Below are 16,194 nucleotides of genomic sequence, written 5' to 3'. Positions count from 1 at the left end.
GACGACACGTTGACCTTAAAGTCGTATCATTAAACTTTCATCACTAACCAAAAGTTGCGATAATCATGAACACTTTTATTCTGAAACATTTCACAACCACAACACGCATTAAAAGGTCTCAGCAGGGGCTGATGGGAAATGTAGTTTTATTTATTTAATTTTCGTGAAACTGTTGTTTTTGATTTTGTACAAAAAGTGCAGGTTTTATTCAGTTTTTTTTTTTTATCGTGACTCAGTGAGAAGTTTACAGTGAATTTATGTTTAGAGACTTTTTCCTTTTTTTTAATATGTATATATGTAATTTTTTTACATCCAGAAAAAAATAAAATAAAAAAGCATTTGTACAAAAATTACCTGGTTTAATCTGAAGTCTGGATTATTTCACTCACAAAAATCAAGAATTTTACTCTGACATTTTTTGTTTGTTTAACACAAAAATACGTTGTGTTTTAAGTATTTAAATGAAGTGTAAAAGACAGAAATACTGATTATTTAATTTATGCAGTGTATTTAAAATCGTATTTATTCTAAAATGTCCGATGCCTTTTTTTACCCCCAAAAAACAAAACACGACGACGAGTTTCACGATTAACTTCTTAAATTATATAATTTTTCATTCTACCATTTTACTTCGTGATGTGAAGCGTAGCACATTTTGATGACAATCTTTACGTAAAAATGCTAAATAAACATTGAAGTTAATGAAAACACAACGAACATTGCAATTTAAAAATATATAATATAATTACTGTTTTGTGTCCTAGTTTGCAACTTTAAAAATTCCGTAAAATGTATTTTTCATTTTAATTTCAGATTCGTAAAAATATTTCTACGAGTACTGCACATTCTGAAATACAGGTACATTTTTGGAATTGCAGTTTGCAATTTAAAAAATTCCATATAATCTTTTTTGAAATTTTTTTATTTTATTTTTCGATTCCCGGAAAAATATTTCCACAATGAATATTGCTTAAAAAAAAAAAAAAAAAATATATATATATATATATATATATATATATAATTAAATATGTATTATATAATTACATATGTATTATATTTTGCGTCACAATTTTCAAATAAAAAAAAAGACACAAAATAATTATTGATTTTTTTTTTTTTAATTATTCTATAAAAAAAAAATATATATATATATTCTTTTTTTATGTGTAAAAGATGTGTCCTCATTTTCCCTCCCTCTCCCTCTCTCTGTGGGCGGAGCTACAGAAACACGGAGGTGTGTGTGTGTGTGTGTGTGTGTGTGTAGACGTAGACGCTTTTTTCCCTCCTCCTCACGGAAGCGACGCAGAAAAAGCAGTGGGACACAGACGGAATAAAACGAACGCGGACCGGGAAAAAGACGAGTCAAACAAACCGGCGGAGGAGACAGGACCGGACCGGAGGACAGACAGACAGACAGACAGGCGGACGGACAGACGGACAGACGGACTCGGAGACTCGAACATGGGACTGAACTGAGCTCGTCCTCTCGGTAACAGCAGCAGAACCGCAGCCGAACCTGCGGACCTGAGGGAGGACAGGCGCAGGAAAACGAACATGGCCCACGTCGGCAACGGAGAGACCGGAGAGGAGGAGGTGAACACACACACACACACACACACGGTATTACAATGGTGTCTCATATAAACGTACATTATATAAAAAAAAATAAAAAATTTGACAGTGATATTGACTTTAGTGACGTTGTTTGAAAAATTCGTACAAATACGATTTTGTTGAATCTGTTTTTCGTTATCGTAGACGCGAACATCGTACAATTGCATACATCGCACAAGTGTTTGCGATGTTTTATCGCAGTCACTCCAACAGAATGTTTTTTTCAGCCTAAAACCACACTACGTAACTTTTGGGATCAAAAATTCTGACTGAAATGCCCCGCCCACTTCCGTATTACCCTACTTTGGAAAGATAGCGTAAAACAGTGGACTGGAGTGGAATGTCGTTATCTCTGATCCGGGAGAAAAACCTCGCCCTAGCTTCAGTTGGACGACGTAGCGCATGAAAAGATAAAGGTCGCCCCCTAAATTGCGTGACTGAAATGCCCCGCCCACTTCCGTATTTCACTTCTTTGGAAAAAAATAGCGTAAAACATCCGATTTGTTTTTTGGGGGTAGAAAAACCTCTCCCCGATAGCTTCAGTTGGACGACGTAGCGTATGAGCTAATTCTAATGTTTGGACGTGTTGGATTTCATTAGCCTGATGCTAATGCTATGGTTCCCATTCAACACGAATGAGAAGTGTTTCAGCCGATGCCTCCGCCACATACGTACATACGTATGTGCGTGTGAGACTTCCTCGGGAAACTCCCGAGTTCCGACTGCAAATGGAACGCCCCATAGCTACGTAGCAAGAATGTTGCTAAAGTGATAAAGACGCGTTCACGTCTACCGATGTCGAAGACTCGATAACTGTCAACGGGGACGACAACCTCGTCGTAGCGTACGAGCTAATGCTAATGTTTGCGCAGCGTGATTTGATTAAAACGCACCATAGCAAGGTGGAGTCGCTAATGCTGCTAAAGTGACGAGTCACCCACCTTTGTTGAACAAACTAAAACTGTCAATGGGGAGGACAATCTTGTCCGATAGCTATATTTGGAAGATGTAGAATATGAGCTAATGAAACTGAAACTGCGCTAGTTTGCGCAGTTTCAGTTTATTAGGTACACCTAACACAGGCGTTGACCCATTGACCTTTGACTTCTCTGACAGAGTGTTTAACGTTCGCCGTCCCACGTCCGCGTTGTTTACGTTAGCGTCCCGCCCGTGACTCCGCCCCCCCCCCCCCCCCGCAAATCTGCTGAAGCTGTAAATGGTCACGCTTCAGCGCAGGTGAGCCGCTGATCATCGTGTTTATGTATCCGTGGTGTGTAATCAGATTTAAGGGAGGAGATAGTGTCACTCGCGTGTGTGTGTGTGTGTGTGTGTGTGTGTGTGTGGGTGTGTGGACAGGCACTTATGTAAATGACAGATCTGATTTCAGCCACAGGCTTCTTTTTTTTCCCCCTTCAGCAGTACAAACTCGAGAGTCTGAAACCTTTTAATCTGAAGGTCAACGCGGACGTGAGGTTCACGTCGTTACGTTGAGCAGAGCAGAGAGTTTACAGCTCGGTAAATATGGCGCGGCGAGGCTATAATTTAACCTCCGCGTTTCTCGTAAAGCCTGATGTTCCACCCTGGTCGTTGTTGTTTGGTCAGGGAGTGTCGCTTTTTACGACTCTTCTCGGGGAACGCGCTCGGCTGTAAGGTACAGGATGGTTCCTGAGGTTCTTGAGGTTCCTCCGTAGGCTCTTCCGGATTTGCGCTTGTAGCATTTAAGCTCTTAAGAACATGTTCACGTCAGGAAAGTGAAGTTTGTAAACCGCTCACTCTCCCGCACCAAACCCCATAGAGAAAATCAGTGATTTTTAGCTCGCGTGGACACAGGAGCTGCTGGTCTAGTGCTGCCTCGTGTGGTCACTTTGTGTCACTGACGTAAATCTGAACGAAGGATTTAAAATGCCGAAGTGACAAAATAGGACATTTGAACTCAGTGATGGAGGCGGCAGTGGATCGACAACTCCTGTGTGCTGTGATGTTAAAATCACTGGTTTTCTCTATGGGGTTTGGTGTGGGGAAAATGAGTGGTTTACAAAGTGACAAAAACAAAACACTGTCCCGTTGGTAAACCTTGAAATAAAGTAGTGAGGACAGAATTATGTTATATATCATGGTCACATCTTTATCTTCACTGTTAGACAGACTTTTCCAACGGTAAACTGAAGTTTTTAAACCACTCACTCTCTCGCACCAAACCCCATAGAGAAAATCAGTGATTTTTAGCTCGCGTGGACACAGGAGCTGCTGGTCTACTACTGCCTCGTGTGGTCACTTTGTGTCATCTGAACGAAGGATTTTAAATGCCGAAGTGACAAAATAAGACATTTGAACTTAGTGATGGAGGCAGCAGTGGATCGACAACTCCTGTGCGCTGTGATGTTAAATGCGCTGATTTTCTCTATGGGGTTTGGTGCGGGAGAGTGAGTGGTTTCCAAACGTCAGTTTCCCGTTGGAAAAGTCCGTCTAACAGTGAGACAAAGATGTGGACGTGTTCTTAAGACATCGTAGCCTCGAGCTACAGTCGATTTTATTCGGGACAAAAAGCTCAAATAGAGGGAAACTGAAGTTCGTAAAAACCACTCACTCTCCCACACCAAAGCCCATAGAGAAAATCTGTGATTTTTAACACCACAGCACACAGGAGGTGTTGATCCACTCACAGGAGCTCAAAAACTGTTGTGACATCTTCACGATGCTCCAAGTACAAATCCAAAGAACCTATGGAGGAACCTCAGGAACCATCCTGCGATGTTTGGTCTTGCACTGGACGTAGCCAAACGCCTCACGCTTGCTCGCCGTCCTCACAAACGCCTCGTCTGTCCTTCTCCACGATTCCCCCCCGATTATCTCGTTAGCCCAGGAATTCAGCTGACCGCGGCCGAGGACAACAAAACAACAACAACGTAAAGACAGTGGACGGTTGTCGTCAATGACAATAACTTTATGTGTCGTGCGTTGCGCCGACACGGACACAAACGCGACACTGTCAGTGAGCGTTAACCCCTCCGCAGGTATGAACGGAATGTAAAGAACGCGTATTTACTGAAAAATCTGTCTCCTATTGTCGGCCGTGGAGCGGCTCAACGATAAGGATTAACAATATTGAGCCACCTCATTGTTCGGATAATCAGACGCGGGGTGAGAAAACGTCACATTTCATTGTGGTTTTACGACAAAAACACACAACACATTCCACTTTTTCCTCATGTTGCTGTTGAAGAAAAGTCTTTTGTGAAGGCTCCGCCCCCCCCGCAAAACATCGGAAATAATATTTTTCACGTAGAGAAAGTTCTTATTTAAAAAATAAAATAAAATTTTAGCTAAATCAGGTGGCAAATCTACGTGAAACCAAGAATATCGCAACTCAAATTACAACCGTGGTTTCTGTCGGGATGTTCAGTTATCGTAGCACGTTGCGATAAATCAGTCATTGGGGGAAATCTTTCTTATTTACACTGAAGTGCCACAAGGGGGAGCTAAAGTTTGGTCATTTATCGCGATATTTGGAAGGGGTTTTTTTTCGCTTCGCGATTTCACCAAAACTGTAAATAATTTAACTACGATGAAATTGACAACTTTAATCGCAATGTGTGATAAAATCGTATGCAGTCCGATTCCGATAAGACGTAGATCTTCGGAGATTTGTGGGTTTTCCAGCTCTTGTGAGGACAATTCCGTGATATTTTCTTGCTAACTTTGTTTTGGTTTTTTTTGGCCTTTTTCCTGATTTTCCCTCAGACTCTGAGTTTTTCTGGTTGTTTACGTGTGAAGTGAGTTTGACTGGAAACACGACACAGTGTGTGTGTGTGTGTGTGTGTGTGTTGTTTAACTAATTCATGCTGTCACAAGAGAAGCTCGTGTGTTTGTGTGAAACTTCACCCGCTCTGGTTTTTTTTAAACCTCCAGACGACAAACTCTCAAACTTAATGACCTTGTTTTTATGCTAAGTTTTAGAGAAAAACACAACATTATTCACGAAATTGGTTTGAATTGTTTTTTCTAATCAGAAAAGTTATCATTTTGAGTAAGAAAAAGTGATATATTTTAGCATTATCTCATATTTGATAAAATGTGTAAATATTATGAAACTGATTACTTAAAACAACCTGAAGTGAAAGTGTTTGTGTTTTCAGTCGTAACTTATAGCTACACACACACACACACACACACACACACACACACACACACACACACACACACACACACACACACACCAGCAGGGGGTCATCGTGTTTGTGAATGAGTGAGAGGTAAAGAGAGAGAGACAGAGAGCATCTGTTTGTCTGGGAGAGAGAGAGAGAGCGATGAAGGTGTGAGCAAAGGACGAGTGTGTGAGCGGCTGTTAGCATTCACACACACACACACACACACTTTGGCTTCATCCATACAAAACTTTATTGATACAAAAAATAATTAGTGTTTTCTTTTTGTGTCTGTGTGTGTGTGTCTGTGTGTGTGTGTGTGTGTGTGTGTGTGTGTGTATGACCAGTGTGCGTGTGTCTGTGTGACCATTGCATGTGTGTGTCACCAGTGTGTGAATATGTGTGTGAGCTGTGTGTGTTTGTGTGACCAGTGTGTGTCTGTGTGTGACCAGTGTGTGTGTTTGTGCGACCAATGTGTGTGTGTGTGTATATGTGTGTGAGCAGTGTGTGTGTCTGTGTGTATGAAAAGTGTGCGTATCTGTGTGTGACCAGTGTGTGTCTGTGTGTATGACCAGTGTGTGTGTGTGTGTGTGTGTGTCTGTGTGACCAGTGTGTGTGTGTGTCTGCAGCTGTACATGATTATGCAATGAGCCACTGCTATTATTAGCCTGCTACTGTGTGTGTGTGTGTGTGTGTGTGTGTGTGTGTGTGTGTGTGTGTGTGTGTGTGTGTGTGTGTGTGTGTGTGTGTGTGTGTGTGTGTGTGTGTGTGTGTGTGTGTGTGTGTGTGTGTGTGTGTGTGTGTGTGTGTGTGTGTGTGTGTGTGTGTGTGTGTGTGTGTGTGTGTCTCTAAGCAGTGTTGTTGCCTCCAAGTTCACATGCAAAAATAGAAAATGTCTTAGTTTGTGGTGTTTGGGGAATGTGTGTTTGGGGAATGCGCGTGTGTGTGTGTGTGTGTGTGTGTGTGTTCCTGGCTCTCTATTGTTGTGAAAGTAAAAGTTAAAAAAAAAACAGGTTCTGACGTGGCTTAAGAGTTAGCGTTAGCCATTTAGCTGTGATCGCTAAGGTTAAGTTAAGGGGCTCGGATGTGATCGCCGCAAAAAAATATATCGTTCATATTTTTGGTAACCTAATTATAGTTTTTCAAACATAACCTGTTTATTTTTTTTTTCAGTCATAACCTGACTGTGTTTCTGTTTTCTAGGAGTGCTTTGAAGACGCCTATGACCGGATACCAGCGTGAGTGTATACACACACACACACACACACACAGATAATTATCTTTCTCAACGTTATTTTCACATCTGTTTTTTTTTTACATGTAGTAACTTCCTGTTTTTGTTTTTTTCTTTAATGTTCGTTCTCTCTTTTCAGGGCGTGTCACATGGACCTGCACACGGCCATCCAGGAAACCCAGTGCGCCCTCAACCTCGTCCTCAACGACAAGTTCTCCGAAGCCCTGGACCTCCTCAAACCATGGTAACCCACGGCGACGCCTCTGCGTTCACGCCGACCGCGAACGACTCACTGTTACCGCGAGAGTGTTACCACGTGTGCTGTGTGTGTTTTGCCGTGTGCAGGTGGAGGGACAGCATGTACCACGCCCTGGGTTACAGCAGCATCCTGGTGATGCAGGCGGCCATGACGTTCGAGCACAGGGACATCCAGACCGCCATGGCGACCATCAAAGAGGCGCTGCAGACCTGTCAGAGGTGAGACGCCGCGCGCCCGCGGGTTTTTTCCGTCCTTACAACGACGTCCTTAACGCTCTCGTTATTTTTACGCCGCGTGTCACTTCCCGCAGGTTCAGGAAGAGGAACTCGGTGGTCGGGTCTCTGTCCAGTCTGATCAGCAAACAGTCCAACCTGCAGGAAGGTACGTGACAATCACAAGCCCCGCCCCCCCCCCACCCCCACCCTTTGCGTTTGATTGACAGCCGAGGTCGTCACGTGACAACGATGCGTTTGTGTTTCGCAGAGGAGATGCACGCAGAGATCTGCTACGCCGAGTGTCTCCTGCAGAAAGCCACGCTCACCTTCGTCCAGGTGCGCGTTTTTTTCCCCCCACGTGTCGGTTAGGTGCAGTTCTCTCAATGGCCACTAGATGGAACCATCATTTTCATCTGAATCACGTATTTACAAATGATGTTTGTGCAGATCTGTGAGAAAAAAAAGGTGTTTCTCTTCATTGTGTAGAATATGTCGTGTAGATTAGGACAATATTTAAATTAAAATGATAATTTTTCACACATTTTGGCCTTTAAAAATATTTCACCTCCTGGGATTTTTTTTAATCAAATTTTGATTAAATATTCAGCCTGACTGTGCAATATGTCCATATATAATATAATATAATATAGTGTAATGTAATATGATTGCTATTAAATTCTTTCTTTTTATTCTCTTTTCAGTTCTACTGTACATATGTATAATATGTCTGTTTATATATTACAATACAGAATATATGTGTATATTAAGATACACTATAAATATCTAAATCTGCTAAATATAATGTATTATATTTTTTTACTATCAATATTAATGTGTATATATGTGTTGATTTATATCATAATACCAGATATTAAATTAACTCTCTCGACATCATATCCTGTCATTTTCACACCTATATTTATATATATTAAAATATAAGACTTTATACTATAGTATGTACATAGAATACAATTAATAATTATAATAATAATAATTTATCTTTTTTTCCATTTTTTTTTTTATGTTGTGATTTTAATGAAGACTTATTAAATTAATTTCCCAAAGGGATTAATAAAGTTCTATCTAATCTAATCTAATCTAATCTGGGGATATAATTCGACATAGATTGTGATGATTTCTTTGTGTTTTTTGTTCCAGGATGAAAACATGATCAGTTTTATCAAAGGAGGCATCAAGATCCGAACCAGCTACCAAATCTACAAGTGAGCCACTGATTCCAGTCCCCAAAAATATTTGTACATAAAAAAACCGTCTTTTAAATAACAAAACTAATGTCATGTCTGTTGTTGACAGAGATTGTCAGAACGTGCTGAACGTCACTCAGAACCTGGCGGGCCAATCTGATTCGTTCAGACAGTATGAGGGCGGAGTCAAACTCGGCATCGGATCCTTCAACTTGGTAGCGCTTTCTTTGTTATTTATCTCCATCTTTCTTTTATCTTTCATATATATTATGATATAATAGTCTATCACAGTGTCTTATATTTCGTCATGTGCTTAAAAAGTAGTTGTTAATGTCATTTTAATTCGTGTTTGGTGGAAAACCAAGCGTTTCCCTCATCGATTTAAAGTGTCATTTCACGATAATGTGAGACGTTTGTCTCCTCAGATGTTGTCTCTGCTGCCTCAGAGGATTTTGAGGTTACTCGAATTTATCGGATTCTCCGGAAACAGGGTTGGTTTGACCTCTTTTTTTTTACCTAACTGACCTAATTTAATACGCTAATATGGTTTTATCTGTGAATGTCCTGAAGAACGTCCCTCGTGATTATTGTCCGTGTCCCTGCAGAACTTTGGCTTGTCTCAGTTGAGAGAAGGATCCTCCAGTCAGAGTTTGAGATCCATCCTCTCCGCGCTGACTCTGCTTTTCTACCACACTTATGTTTCACTGATACTCGGTGAGTTTCTCAAAATCTGAAACTGTATCTTGATATTTATTTATTTTTATGCTCCGCGCTCGACGTCCGTCCGGACTAAAATGAATACCTTCCTGTGCGCGTACGTCCTTCACATTTTGCAGGATTGTTAAGTGGGTGAATATCTCCAGGCGTTTTTTTTCGTTTTGCCAAAAAAACTTTTTTTGAATTTTTCCTGAATTTTTACGCGGTTTTTTTTGCGGGGAAATGTGATAAAATGTGTAAACGGCACTTTACGAGCTTGTCAACGCGATAACTTGACAAATGTTCGACATATTGATGTCAAACTGGCACTGTCCATGCCTCTTACAAGTATCTTGGACAAGTTCGAAGATGGGTGACCTTGACCTACTTTTCAAGGTCACAGCTGCACAAAAATAGCCAAAAAACGGCACTTTTCAACCTTGTCAACGCGATAACTTGACAAATATTTATTGTATTGCTGCCAAACTGGCACTGTGGATGCCTCTTACAAGTATCTTGAATAAGTTCAAAGATGGGTGACCTTGACGTACTTTCCAAGGTCACAGCTGCACTTGTAACTTGGAAAATAGCCAAAACTGGCACTTTTAAAACTTGTCAACGCGATAACTTGACAAATATTTATCGTATTGCTGCCAAACTGGCACTGTGGATGCCTCTTACAAGTATCTTGAACAAGTTCGATGATCGGTGACCTCGACCTATTTCCAAGGTCACCGCTGCACACCACATGTCCCAAGTGGCCTTCATTGCCTATGCAAATTTTGCTTTAAAATTGGCATAAAAATGTGGGCGCATGGACTCAGCGCGGAGCATTAGTAGTCGTCGACTATCACCCCTCTAGTTTAAAAATAATGTATATATTGTGTTTGCTAAGGAACTGGCGAGGGAAACCTGGTGGAAGCTGAAGCTCTGCTGGAGCCGTATCAACACAAATATCCCAAAGTAAGACGACAACAGAGACGACTCTGCGCTTAACCACGGATTTGTTTGAATGTAAAGCGGTGAACACTGTTTTGTGTGTTTTTCTTTCAGGGCTCCATCATCCTCTTTTACTCTGCGCGCATCGCCACGCTGCGAGGAAACTTCGAGAAGGTCTGAGACCACATGACTTAATGTCCTCATATTCCAAATATGCCTTTATTTTCACAAAATTTGACCAAATCACCGTATTTCCTTACCTTCTAGAAATGTCTTTATTTCCTCAAGAAATTAACATTACTTAACGTCCTCTTGCTGCAAAAATAAAAAAAAATAAAAATATCTAAATTTTACAAAATTACATTTAAAAAAAAACAACAACATTTGACCACATTCCTCTTGTTTAAAAAAAATTATTGATTACTCAAAATATGACAATTTTTTTTTTTTTTTACCAAATTACCACATTCTCAAAAATGTGAACACTTTTTCAATCATTTTCCAAATGTCTTCAAATTTCCAAAAACTGTAAAAAATAGAATTTGAAGACAGTCATATTGTGTGTTGTGTGTCTCAGGCTCGGTCCAGGTACGAGGAGTGCATCAGCAGCCAGCAGGAGTGGAAGCAGATCCACCATCTGTGCTACTGGGAGCTGATGTGGGCTCATACTTACCAGCAGGAGTGGCAGCAGGCGTATCGCTACGCCGACCTGCTGTGCAAGGAGAGCCGCTGGTCCAAGGTCAGCGTTCGAATCCAACTTTGACTGCTATCTGTTTAAAAGCAGAACTTTGAGTCGGTGTGAAAAATTCAAATTCAAAATGCCGAGGTCTTTTAGGTTTCGTTTTTTTTATCGTAACTGGCAACCCGTGGTTGCTCTGCAGCTGAGACTCTACTGACTGCGATGATTGGTAGACGGCGGTAGATGGCGCCACATGCCAAAAACATGATTTCAAAACGTAAACATGATTTGCAGTCTGCAAAAAAAACGTTTTTTAATGCAAATATTTTGTCTGTACTGTTGTTGTTGGTGAGTTCAGTTTGTTATATGAACATTATTCCTGAGTCTCTGTGACATATTAGGAGGATTTTATGGCCAGTTGATTTAGATGTATTACACAATACACCTTGTTGAGGGGCGATTGGTTGGTGGCTGTCTACACTGCCCCCTAGTGTCTATTAGTGGAAAAGGCAGCCTTATGGATTTAAATCCCGTTTGAATGTATTTGTTTTTTTTTCTTCTTCCAGGCCATATATGTTTTCCAGAAGGCCGCCATCCTCAGTATGATGTCAGAGGACGAAGTGAGGAGGACGGGGGAGGACATCGTCGAGCTCTTCAGGTCAGTCGGCCTCCACCATTTACGTTAAAAAACCGAATTGATTTATTTATTTAGTTTTCTGTAGGTAAAGAGAATCTGTGATGATCATTGTGTGTGTGTGTGTGTGTGTGTGTGTGTGTGTGTGTGTGTGTGTGTGTGTGTGTGTGTGCAGACAGGTGGAGGGTCTGAAACAGCGTTTGGCGGGAAAGTCCATCCCGACGGAGAAATTTGCCGTGAGGAAGTCACGACGCTACAAAGCTGCTAACCTCGTGCCCCTGGTCATCCCTGCACTGGTACACACACACACACACACACACACACACATATACATACACGACATACAGTATATGCTGTATGTTTGTGATCAGAGCCATTTCTTGCTATATGCGGACTATGCAGCTGCATAGGGCCCCACAGCCACCAGGGGGCCCCTAAACTGCACGTTCAGACTCATATTTTATTATATTTTTGAGAATTAAAAGTACCCGTCTTTATTTGCATGTATCGGATCTCAAATGGTATCTCGCATAGGGCCCCCAAACAGCTAGAAACGGCCCTGTTTGTGATGTAGCGCCAGACACTCACTCTGGACGCCTTTGTGGCCAAAAATGTACATGCGCAAAATTTGCAATAAAATCCTTATATTGTTTGTTTTGGCTGGAATCCCATAATCAACTCAATTTACCCCTTAAATGCCAGTTTAATTATTTGAATTATTAATAGTTTATTTAAAAAAAATAAGGTGCCTTTGTGGCCAAAAATGCCTCATTTTTACAGTTACAAAAACGCGGGTTGAACGTAATAAGTCGGGATGTTTTCCTCTATAACAGGAAATGATGTACGTGTGGAACGGTTTCACCATCGTGGGGAAACGAGGCGATTGCACCGAGGCTCTGCTGGTCACCATCGAGGCGGCCGAGGAGCAGCTGCGCAACAACGCCAGTGGGTTTAAACGCGAGCTAATCCGAGAAAAAGTCACTTTTATTCACACGAAACACGTTTTGGTCTCTTGCTAACCCCGCGGTCGTGTCCCATTCAGACCCGTCCGAGTTTCACCCAGACGACAGTTGTCTGGTGCAGATGTTGAAGGGTCTGTGTCTGAAACACCTGGGCAGGTTACTGCAGGCGGAGCTGTGCTTCACACAGGTGCTGTCCAGGTAAAACACACACACACACACACACACATGGAGTCGGTGCTTGTGTTCTATCTGCTAAAGTGTGACGTATATTCCTTGTGTGTGTGTGTGTGTGTTTGCAGTGAGAGTCGGATCAGATACGATCACTACTTGATTCCCTTCACTTTGTACGAGTTGGGTTTGTTGTACAAACAACAGGGAGACTTCGCTAAGGCCGCTGCCTTCATCGAAAACGCCAAGTAAGTCAACAACAGGAAAACAAATCAGTTTTCTTCTACATTTACAAATGTTCTTGTTTTTTTACAAGAATATATATTTTATATTTGTATATATATCTGCCTGTGTGGTATAAGCAAATTCTGCAAGCAAAATGACACAAATTGTCAACATTTGACTTAAAATGAGTGTTCCTCTACTTTCGTGAAGCTCACTTTCATAACTTCTGCATTAGAATGTCATGTTTTTTGCACACTCATATCAATCTTATGTACTTTGAATGAACCAAATACTACTACAATACTAAAACACTTGAAATGAGATTGTAAATCTGGTAATGTTCCTTTAAAAACGAACGAAAAAAAAAAAAATATCGTCTTTTTTTTTTCTTTTTTTTTACCTAAAATTAAATTACAATATATCATTAAATAAATGGAAATTATTTTTACATTTATCAAAAAAAGAAAATGTATTTAAATTAAGTTGTCTGGAACTATTACAACTACCTTGTAAATGTTGCCTTATTTCAGACTGAAATGTGCCTTAAAAACAGAAAACTAAAAATTGGTCAAATTTTTTGAATACAATTCTGTCAATTTTATTAACTTCTACATATTAATTTTGCACACATATCAATCAGTGACTACTGTTTTTGTCCAAAATCAGGCACCGAAAGCTGCCTAATTTTGGTCAAAAAGTGCGTAAAAGAGTAAAAACATACTCAAAACAATGTCTTTAGGCAAAAAATAAGAACAATTTCCCAGAGATGGGGCTCTTTTTTTCAACATTAAATGTTTAAACGTGTTGTTTCCTCCATCAGGACAAACTACAAAGATTACTCCATGGAGTCCCGGCTGCACTTTAGGATCCACGCGGCTCTCAACAGCCTCAGAGGATCGCCCGTCGGCACTCCGTGATCCTCGGCTGGAAAACGCCAACGCAGGGATTCACGTCACCGTCTGCTGTCGTCGTCGTCGCCTCTTCAACAAGAACACGAAAAGGTGTGTCGGGATTTTTTCTCTTCGCTACTTTGATTTTTTTTTTTTCCTTCACGAGCTTTATCTTATTTATAATCTTATTGTCTGTGTATTTATTTTGTTATGACGGTTTAAAACGCACGATATGAACTCTATCTTTTCGTTTACTTTGCCTTTTTTTTTTCTTCTCGATGAGATAATTATGCATCATCATCAGGCCACATGTGCACACACACAAAACACAGCCTTCTCACCAACTGTGGCTTATACAAACACACACAAACACACTCCAGACATGGCAATATATGCACACTGACAACACACACACACACACACACACACGAATGGCTGTAAATGCACACATTTATCAGCAATATAAAAGAAGAAGTGCTGTAAATGACTCCGTTATCGCGTCCGTGTCCGCGAAAACAAAGCTGTACTTCCGTTATTTCTCGCAGGCAGAGTTGTTTAATGACAATGTTCGCATTCATCGCGAAAAAATCTCACTCGGCTTGCGAACAACCACAGGAAATTCCCAAAATGTCACGTAAATTCGGTCGGAAGACAACAAGTTTGATCTGTGTTGCTGCTAGCATCGCTGCACGTCCTGCTGTAGCCTAGGTATTAGCTCTTACTAGCGCATCATTACGACAAGAACTGCTACTAACATTAGCTCTCAATAGTTTGCATTAACTGTCACCGACATAACCACCACAAACATTGCTACTTACAACCTGCTAGCATAACTTCACCATTAGCTATTAGCTCTTATAACTTTACTAACTGCTACAGTACTCTAAATATATTAGCTCTTAATAGTTTATGTTAACTGCTAGCATATCTACATTAACTCCTACCGGAATAACCACTGCAAAATTAGCTTACTAACTGCTACCACTGGTAGAAACATAACTCCAAGTACAGCTACTAGCACATATATATTAGTTTATTACAACTATTAGTGGCATAACCACATAACCAGTTGTTAGCGCTTACTAGCACTACAAAAAAAATGCTATTTTGCATACGTCAACTTCTACTAGCATAACTACAATAACTGCTATACGCCGACTAGCATCAATACTGCGTAACTACATTAGCACGGCCGAGCGTTGGGGGTTAACTTTGATATAACGATTTTCTGCTCAAAGGAACGTGGTTGTTGATCGACATGCAGCAGCTCCGCCTCTGAGAAATAGTCGCGCATGTGTTTAAACGTCACTGTTCGTACACAGACCAACGAGCGAAGGAAGACTTAACAATGTCTAATGAATTATACGCAGCAGAAATGCTGATGAAGAACACCTATTTATGTAGTGACTATTTATTTTAAAAAAACAAGCACAATCTATGATCCACTCCCTGCTAATGCTGCGTTCCATTTACATCGGAAGTTGGAGCTGGGAGTTCCGGAAAGTCGAAGTAGGAAAAACTGTAATAACGTGTTTACAAATAAAAAAATAAACCTGTACTCTGGGGTTGTTCCACCTGACCTTGGAAATTTCCGAGTTTCCGACTACAAATGGAACGCACCATTAATCCGGCATGTTTTTGTAGTTTGATGTTATTTATTGCAATGAAGTTGCTGTTTATTTTTGATGAGATATTTATAGAGCTTTTTATGTGCTGTAAACGTTATCTCCACAATAATCGCACAGTTAATTAAGAGTTTAAAAAACAACGATATCGAACAACAGAAAACAACGGCGGCGGCGAGTAAATGTCGCCTTTGCTTCCAGATTTGATTCCTGTGTGACATGTTTGAGTTTGAATACGACAGCCTTTATTATTCCTGTGATGAATGTATCAACTGAAAGACCAAATTATGTGTGTCGTGTTTTTTTTGTTTGTTTATTTTTGCGTGTATCTTGTGCCTTTGAGTGTAATTTCCTCTTTTATTTACGTCTATGCGTTTTAATCGGACGCTTCCAAAATGGTTTAATTCGCCAAATGCGATTGATATTCAGGAGTTTTTGTTTTTGTTCTAAAGGATTCGTCGCAATAAGCGCCGTGATACTAAATCAACTGTTAACTTAAGCTAATGAAATAATAGGAAACAACGACAGAACAAAAAAAAAATTTGTTTGATCGGCCGCAAATTAGGAAATAAAATCCTTGTGTCTCCATTAGGGGGCGTCACGATCGCGATCTTCGAATAAATGGAAACTATGTTCACGTATTCTTCCCACGCTCTCCTCTCGGGGCGACAAAGACGCCGATTCGCCGGCTTCCTGAAACGGCG

General features: G+C 40.6%; 1 protein-coding gene across 1 annotated transcript; it reads left to right on the top strand.

Annotated features, from left to right (window-relative positions):
• Window positions 1-1,554: 1,554 nt before the first annotated feature.
• On the top strand, window positions 1,555-14,726 carry ttc39b (tetratricopeptide repeat domain 39B; the record flags this gene model as incomplete). The annotated part of the gene is made up of 19 exons (XM_083907123.1): window positions 1,555-1,593; window positions 6,963-6,997; window positions 7,133-7,237; window positions 7,339-7,470; window positions 7,563-7,633; window positions 7,736-7,803; window positions 8,626-8,690; window positions 8,782-8,887; window positions 9,098-9,163; window positions 9,278-9,386; window positions 10,264-10,331; window positions 10,422-10,481; window positions 10,885-11,046; window positions 11,553-11,644; window positions 11,796-11,916; window positions 12,454-12,565; window positions 12,663-12,780; window positions 12,882-12,998; window positions 13,796-14,726. 19 exons carry the CDS (start codon window positions 1,555-1,557, stop codon window positions 13,890-13,892), a joined length of 1,743 nt encoding a protein of 580 aa, XP_083763249.1. The 3' UTR covers window positions 13,893-14,726.
• Window positions 14,727-16,194: the final 1,468 nt, after the last annotated feature.

The sequence above is a fragment of the Microchirus variegatus genome (assembly GCF_963457635.1).
Source record: "Microchirus variegatus genome assembly, chromosome: 20".
Classification (NCBI taxonomy): Eukaryota; Metazoa; Chordata; class Actinopteri; order Pleuronectiformes; family Soleidae; genus Microchirus; species Microchirus variegatus.
This window is presented reverse-complemented; position numbering and strand designations above follow the sequence as displayed.